Source organism: Onychostruthus taczanowskii, unplaced genomic scaffold (genome assembly GCF_017590055.1).
Source record: "Onychostruthus taczanowskii isolate IOZ18803 unplaced genomic scaffold, ASM1759005v1 scaffold55, whole genome shotgun sequence".
In the NCBI taxonomy this organism is placed as follows: Eukaryota; Metazoa; Chordata; class Aves; order Passeriformes; family Passeridae; genus Onychostruthus; species Onychostruthus taczanowskii.
In genome coordinates this window covers 2,142,411-2,150,925 of record NW_024503124.1, presented here as the reverse complement: position 1 = coordinate 2,150,925, position 8,515 = coordinate 2,142,411, and the positions used below count along the sequence as shown (strand labels likewise).

At 40.2% G+C, this 8,515-nt stretch overlaps 1 protein-coding gene across 3 annotated transcripts in view; it reads right to left on the bottom strand.

Moving 5' to 3' along the window:
* Positions 1-231: 231 nt before the first annotated feature.
* XPO1 (exportin 1) overlaps positions 232-8,515 on the bottom strand; it is a 36,340-nt gene continuing 28,056 nt past the window's right edge. For all 3 annotated transcript variants that reach the window (XM_041417130.1, XM_041417131.1, XM_041417132.1), the window contains 11 exons: positions 7,889-8,045; positions 7,616-7,779; positions 6,880-7,014; positions 5,725-5,908; positions 4,549-4,655; positions 4,001-4,195; positions 3,394-3,562; positions 2,505-2,639; positions 2,240-2,399; positions 2,064-2,160; positions 232-1,283 (listed from right to left, as the gene is read on the bottom strand). In XM_041417130.1, the coding sequence (XP_041273064.1) occupies positions 1,137-1,283; positions 2,064-2,160; positions 2,240-2,399; positions 2,505-2,639; positions 3,394-3,562; positions 4,001-4,195; positions 4,549-4,655; positions 5,725-5,908; positions 6,880-7,014; positions 7,616-7,779; positions 7,889-8,045 (1,650 nt within the window). In that variant the 3' untranslated portion in view covers positions 232-1,136. The remainder of the gene's footprint in view (positions 1,284-2,063; positions 2,161-2,239; positions 2,400-2,504; positions 2,640-3,393; positions 3,563-4,000; positions 4,196-4,548; positions 4,656-5,724; positions 5,909-6,879; positions 7,015-7,615; positions 7,780-7,888; positions 8,046-8,515) is intronic.

Genomic DNA, 8,515 nt, shown 5'->3' with positions numbered 1-8,515 from the left:
TGGTATGGAACAGTTATCCACGGAGGTAAGTCAGAACAGCTACTGTACTTCCAAATGGAACCCAACTTAGATCGTGGTAACTTCAAGCACAACCAAAGTCCTTGAGATGAGGCAAGCCAGAAGCAACAGTTATCTAGACCTCAAGGAACTTCTCCTACGCCTTCAAATACCAATCTTAAATATGATCACAGCATTTTCATCCAATAAAAGAATAAGCCAAAGAAAGAAAAATAAATGTAAACCAAGTTTATTTTGCTCTTAAGTAGTGTTCTTTAAGCACTACAGCATGGTAAACAATGTAAATTAGTATAAGTCATCTCAAAAGCCAGTTTTTTTTTTTTTTATTTTATGAGTTGTTAAAAAGATGCAGCCTATTCTAACAGGATAAATATTTTAACCATTTCACTTCGAGTTAATGAAGGCTCACAAATGAGCAACACTCCTCATTGAGGAAAACAAAAAGCTGTTGTCGACAAAGCGACAGCACACACACAAAAACAAAAGAACTGTGTAAAAATAACTAACTGTACTGTGTTCCCATACTCTTCAGAAGTTGCTTTACAATGGGATGATATGCACATGATCCTGCTGCAAACTTGCCATACAACTTGCAAATACACGTAGCCTATAGCCTTACCACTCAGTCCAGAAAGCTGCTAACTGATCAGAACAAACGCAGCACTAGAATCCTCTGCTTAACAATTAATTCAGTCTGCTTTACTCTTTACCTTTTCTCCTAGACTGCAGGACAGACTAGAAAGAAAACGACTCCGAATTAAAAATCGATACTCTTACAGGAAATTGTATTGTTTTGCAATATAGTCTTTTACAAGTTACGCTTTGCCTATTTTCCCCTTAGCCACAAAATGGGCATGAAGTAATTGCTTTGAAAATGCCTTAATTTTCAACTTCATGCAAATCTAAATAAAGATGACCAAACAAAAGCTTAAACAATGGAAGGATATTTCACAGAAAATTTCTTATACAAAAAACACATAAGAAAAAGGGCCACTAGGTGACATTTTAATTTACAAATTGGCATCATTTTGGTCAACAAATATCCAAGTGCTGTTTTCTTCTATCACAACAAAGTAGCTGTACAGAAAGAAAACTGCAAAACTTGTTTTATTTTTGTTTTAATCGCACATCTCCTCGGGAATCTCATGTGGATTAAGGATGCCAGGTACAGACATCTGCAGTTTATGCTTCTCCTCTTGAGCCTGCCGAAGGGCTGTTTCTCTCTCCTCCAAGAATAAGTCTGATGTGTCTTCACCTGCAAATTCCTGGGGTAATTCACACAAAAACATCAGTTTGTCGTCAAGTGCTTAAGGCAGAGTAATAGCTTCCAAAATGACACAGGAAACATCTTCCCTTCCTGTTCCCTGACAGGCTACTTGCATGCTTTTCTGGTCCTAAGGTCACAACTAATATAAAGCATTATTTAAAGATGTTCACCGTGTGTTACAGAATGGGATGCCAAGCCCAGCATCTGGAGTCTATCACCATTAAAGCAGAATCATTACATTCTGAAATACCTGACAATCGCTGTCTCAAAACAAATTAACAAACTATTTCCTACAATCTTATCATTCCAGCATCCTTAGAAAAAAATGAAAGGCATAGCATTAGTGTAGTGAATTTCAAAACTGGTCCCAATTCCAAGCAGAATGAAAAAAATCTGGTTTAAAACACACTTATTTCCCATTAGATTAGTTCTGCAGTTGTTTCAATTTCACACTTATTTCAATTTGTTTTCAATTTCACACCTATTTCCCATTAGATTTAGTTCTGCAGTTGTCCTAAGACATAAGGATTGTGTGCACAATGTAGAACACAAGCAATGATGTTCAAACCCAATTTGTGAACTGAAATCCCAGTGAAACATGAGCTTCCATGAACATGACCCAGTCACACAAGCCATTGGACAGAGTTCTCACTGCATTTAAAAATATGTAAAATAACTTCTATTTCTCAAACAAGCACTGACTCCACCCCAAAAGCTTTCCAACAATATCCTGCTGAAAATTATTTTGAATTTCCTGAGAAAAGCATGCCCAACACACCTTGATTTGGACCAGGAAATCCCTTAGGTGTTCCTTGAAGGCAGGAATATCCTGGTTTAAACTGAAGAGTCCCGTTACGAACAGCTTAACCTGGGCACTAACAGCAAACACATCCGTTAGAATTCCAAAAAAGCAAAAACCCACCGAGAAGCACAAATGAATCATGGCAGACTTACTCTTGCAGGTGAGGAAACGCAGATTTGAGGAGATTAGCCACATACTCCTGAATAAACATTTGGTTGTTCACTGGATTTCCAGGGTTTAAAGGAGTACTTATCTTTCCCTCTTCTACCAAGTTGAACATGTAGGCGAGGATTGACGCGTGCATCGTCAGACCTGCGCAGATCAAAGGCAGATGTTGCTCAGAACAGGACGTGGGCATTTCTGTGGTGTTCAGAGGCTGCTGGGCAGCCCCTGCCTCACCCACAGGCCCGTGCTCACCTGCAGTGTGCGAGGTGTCCGTGACCACGGAGAAGATGTGCTGGAGGATGTCACAGAAATACGTCTGGTAGAAGCTCTGGGCGGCCGTCTCCTCCTGCGCTACGTTCTGCAGCAGGGTGTAAAGGATCTGAAGTCCTGCAAAACAGCCATGCAAAAAGTGACCAAGGGAACAGTATTCCAACAGCTGGGAGATTTTGGCCTTTTCCAAAACAACAGGAATAATCCAAGAAATCCTGATGGGCACAGCAGGATGCCCAGCATGGCACATTTGATGGCTTTGTGAGGCTCTGCCCAGGCTGGCAGCAGAGGGCACTGCCTCCCAAACATGGCACGCCCCTTCACCTTCATTATACTCTCATTATCATGTCATTATCATATCATTATCATAAAGAGCCAATCACACCATTTGATGATCAAAACCCTCTATCCAGACAAGTGTTGGCTATTTAAACAAGGAAAGATGTCTTAATGTTTAGATTTAAATGGAAACTTTAATTACTTTACTTGGTGAAATGCAGCTGAAAAACATCCTTTCTCCCCATCCCCAAATGGCCAAAAGAATCATTGGTTCCACAATTTTTTGAGGCATCACTCTAAGCTGCTGCATCTGTTTAGCCATTTCAGAACCGTGCCAATGCTCAGGTGGCAAAGAAAGCAAGAAGAAACTGTAACAGTGCTCTCTTCCAGCTACAGGAATGAATCAACAACCAAACATCTCAGCCCATCCATGGATCCCTGGCTGACACCTTCGAGCTGAGACAGAGTAATTCTATACCTGTGCAAATGCAGAAACATGTGAACAATATGCTAAGCTTGATTAAAGAAAAGGAAGAAAAAGAACAGCATTCTATCAGAAAATCTTTGATCTGTATTAAACACTTCCATTTACCTGTATCTGCAACGTTTCTCATTGTGTGTTTGAAAGCCCAAATAATAGAATCCAGGACAAGTTTGAACTGTGCAGGTGGAATGGCCAGGAAGGCTGGGAAGCAGTGAGAATTTACAGCTTGAAGTAGCAAGAAGAAGTTTGTTCTATGTTCAGGATATTCTTCAAAGTCCTAAAAGGGAAAGGGGAGAAAAGCCAAATCTCCTTAAGTTCCATCACAGCATCTTCCATTAAGCAGAGCAAGGCAGTACATACTGCACATTTAGTGAGGAAATACTGGACTGAGCAGTAGTGGTGTTCTCACACTTTAAATATTTATCAATTTTAGCAGTTTGTCCTACACTGACATTTAACTTCTGTTTGCAGAAGTGCAGCACTACAAGGCCCCAGAAAAATTACTAATGGCTTAAATAAAGAGCTAACCAGAGAAATATAAATCAATTTAAGATATCTAACTAGACAGCTCAACTATAAAACAAGCACATTCATTTGAGCAGAAATTTTGTCAAGTGCCACAAACCGCGACTTGAAAAAAACCCTAAATCCCAAGATCCCACACGATGCAGCGATCACAGGGAGCTGTCTTCTCTCGTGTTTCAAACATGAATACCTTGTTGATCATGTTCAACGTGCACTCAAAAACAGCATCGAAGATCTGAGGTATTTCAGCAGTGATGTGTCCCCCCAGCTTGTTGACAATGATGGCCATGGTACTGAGCACCTCGGGCTCGCGAGCGGCCGGCACGTTCCGCTGGTAGTCGATGAGAACTGCATCCAACAACGGAGGAACAAAGTTTTCAGCTACCTGGTTGGAAGAGTAAGCCAGGTTATAGCACAGCAGCTACTGGGCAGAGTCTCCAGCACAGTTAGCAGCCAAGTTAGTTCCTCCTTCAGTTACAGGTGACACTTTTCCTGAGGAAGCTGAAGTTCCCATCCTCTGTCTTCATCTTAAATCTCCTTGTTTCCCTTTAAGATTACTCTCAGCTAAAATTAACTGAAGTATCTCAAGCATTGCTCAGGCTTACCTCTTAATTCCACTTCCTCCATTATATTTTACACATCTCCTGAAGCAAGTTCCTATGACCAACAACTGAACACAAAGCAGAGTTCTTCCCAGTTCTGTCTTAGGAGTTATTTGTATAAAATGCATCCACTTACCATCTGCGGATCATTGGACCTGCTCACCCAGCCAGAAATTAATTTTAAAGTTTCCCTTTTTACAGTCCTCATACTTCTAATCAAGGGCTGCTTTGTTACCATTTCACCTGGAAAATTTTAAAGCTTCAGTTAATTGTGTGAGGTGCCAAAAATCCCAAATCAAACAAAAAAACCCAAACAAACAAAACCAAACCAAACAAAAAACCAACCAACCAAGCCCCCCACACCAAATTAACTTGATATTACCAAAACAGAGAATACTTGATTGTTATATCTGAATGACAAAGACTATTAAAGACTTCCTTTGCCTTTAATCTTTGCCAGTTGTAAAGCTGCATTTGGAGGCAATGCAATCACAGCAGCTGCTGCTCTAGAGGCTCACCAGGCCCTCAGCCCCAGCAACTGCTTCCCCAACTTGACTGTGCCTGGCAATGATGAATTCTGGCCATTAGATCAGCTGAATGACAAGTTATTGATTTCTCTGCCAGTTCTACTCGGAATTCCGAGAAGCCACTTCAAGGTAAACAGCTGTGCAGTTACCAAGCTGCATTTAACATTCCAGTTTCCAGGTACATCTTGTGCACTGGCCAAAAAACTGGGCACAGCACAGAATTCAGCAACTGACTCATTTCATCTTGTAATGACTACAGAAGCACATTCTGCTGAGATGCCACAGGCCCTAAGTTAGCTGGTAAAAATAAGGGAGGTAATTGAGAATTCCTTCTGTGATTGCAAGCCTGGTTTACCACGACTTTCAGGCATCTTCACTCATTACATTCCTGCAAGACAGCCTTGTGGCAGCACACTGTCATCCCAAAACCCTGCTGACATTTTCTGAAGCAAGGAATGAGATCCTATTTACAGACAGTTCTTTAACACTCAAAACCAGAGCAAGCTAAAAGAACACAGGCTGCACTGCATCTCAATTCCAAGGGAGCACCCCTGGTGTTCTGCATTCTCCTAAACTTGATCACTTATAGATGTTTCTTCCTCCCTCTAAAGCTGGGAGTTCTTTATTTGCATACAACATCTGTTAACAAGCAAAGATTTAAGTGAGCACTTCCAGTCCTTCTCCACTCTCCCAAACAGTAAAATCAACCCAGCTGGGATGTACTCTGGAATGCAATGGCAGACACTGCTAAACCCCACTTTCAGGAAGAACATGCCATTTCTTACCATTAGCCTGAATAGCTGCAGAAATATTTTCACTTAGGCACTTGTACACATTCAGCATATCTAAATAAATTCTTCCAAGCTGAATCACAAAGGGGTGGCCAACTGCTTTACATGCTCGTACATTGGTTTTCAGAATGCTACCAAGCTGCTTAACTGTTTCAGGATCCTTTAGAATGTCAACATTCTGTGAAAAAAATTAAGAGTTCATCTCCATTAGTGAACAGAACCACCCTTTGGCTTTCAATATAAAAGCCTAAGTTTAACCAATTTATTTTATACACTGCCTTCAAGAAGAGATCACTCAAATTTATGGACTTTTTACAGAGATACTGCAGTTTATTTCATGGCATTTGCTACTACCTCCAACAGTCAGGATAAAACTTCATCTCATTCTACTTTTCTGCAAGGACTTTTTACAGAGATACTGCAGTTTATTTCATGGCATTTGCTACTACCTCCAACAGAGTCAGGATAAAACTTCATCTCATTCCACTTTTCTGCAGAATTATTTTGCTGCAGTGCTACAAGCATTACTCTAGTTAGAGAAAAAACGAAAACTAAGGAGATTAAGAAGTTGAAAACAGATAGAAGGGGTCCAATGGAAACACAGTGTGTTCTTGGGAGAAGTCAGGGTAGGAAGAGTAACTCAAGCTTGCTTAAGGTTCAGGCCCTTAATTAGATTAACTGCAAGTGGATTGTCTCTTGTGAAGTGCAAGGCTGTTGTTCTTTAATGTGTAGAGATAAAAGTATTTTCAGAAGACTGAAAGAAATAGAAGATAAAGTAAGAAAAGAGGTACTTTAAGAGAATAGTGGGAGCAGAAAGGAAGAAAAGTGAACAGTATTTTTAGCATTTTAACTTTTCTGTTACCAAGAAGCCAAGTGAAAGGGAGGCATTAGAAAAAAACTACTGATATGAATTGTGTACAGTGACAGATTGTACCTTAAATCAGATTTAAACAGGTATTTATTTTGTCATTTAAGTCTCCCCTCTCACAACAACACCTTCATTGTCACATCAATCTCTGTCTCAGCCATCATATAATGAAGTCCAGCCCACCTCTGGGCACTTAGTGTGAAAAATACAACCAGGGGAGGGCAAACATTTAGCAGGGCTTTTGACCTGAACACAGAACACACTAAAATGGGAGAGCTCACCTTTGTTGCCTGCTGAATGATGCTGTCCCACACCTGGTTGGGCAGCAACATGTACTTTTCTATCAGATGCTCCTGCACAGTCTGGTCTGTCTGTGCCCCGATCATGTATCCAACTGCTTCGTAAAATGTGTGCACCTGGTGGGAACAGCAACACCACAAACACCAAGGTTAAAAAGGACTAAGGAAAAACTCAGTTCTACCAGACATGTCTGAACTGCACTGGCTCCCAACAATCCTGGGAGTATCTTTTTCCAGGTGTCAGATCCACTCTGCCTGAAGTTTCAGTGCATTCAGTCAGGTGCACACTGCTCTCATTTCATGAGCCTTGCCCTTCCCAGACAGATTTCCCTTTCCTTTATTGGAAAGCACTGGATTTGGCATTTTCCCTTTTTGAATTGCTCCTCACTCCTTCCTTCCTAAATACAAGAGCTGCAACTATATACTGTTATAGTAAGATATTGCTCTTTTCCAAACCAGAATCACCAAATTACACGCAGTGTCTTCTTGAAGACATTCCAGAAATCAAAATTCCAACTAAAGGCACTTGAATTCTCCTTCCAAACATTCCAACTGACATCTCAGCAATGCAACTTGATCATGGGAGTCATACCTTGACACTATTCGTAATAAAAACTAAAGAACATAATTCAACCCCTGCAAAACACCCCTACATTTCAACAGGAAGGAAATGTGCATTAATCTTCAGGAATTAGCCACAACCCCAAATGGAACCTACCTGTTGTGGCTGAAGGTCACAGATGATTGTGTTAATATTGTTCAGGATTTCATCAATAAATGGCATGACCTCTCCCACCTGAACCTGGACAAAGTGTCGGCGGCATTTTTGTGCTATTTTTATGAAGGTATCACAAGCCATGTCCTGGACACCATCGTGGGTTTCTAAATGAAATTCAGGCAGTTATTGATTTGTATTTTCACCTCTCCATGTACAGGCATATTTAAAAAAAAAAATAATTAAACCAGCAAATTTTAAAAAGCAGATAATTACCATGCATAAATTCAAACAGCTTGTTGACTACTGTCTTCAAAAATTTCCAGTGAGCTCTCAAGAAGCGTGGGTATTGACCTACTATATACATTATATTTGATGCAATAATGGCTTTATTGTCCTTTCCTCGCTTTTGTTCGCAGAGTCCCAGGAGATCCTACAACACAACAGATTCTTAAGTTTTCTCTTCAAGTTTGTCTAGTTCCATCAAAAGCATTACAAGCATGACATCCTATAAGCAGCTATATTAAAGGTGGTTGCCCACAATCAAGCTCAAAATCCAGATGAAGAAATAAAAACGCAAACAAGTGCATTAAGATTGGGGTAATGTTTTATCCAAACCCTGATCACTGTGTTTTAACCTAAGGAAGCTCCATTTTACATTATAACTGAGGATTCCTGCAGGGGGAGTTCAACAAGCCTTACAGTACTCAATACTGGCTGATGGATAAAAATACAGACTGCACATCAAATAGAAGAAATTAAACTACATCTTCTGTATGACTAAAAATGAAGTATTCTGTAAGCATCTTTGTAAGACTTTTTAAAGTCTGTTACTCTCGTAAAAACATTATCCACATTAACCAAGCTTTGAGTTTGATCAATGAATACAGAGATACAGCAAAA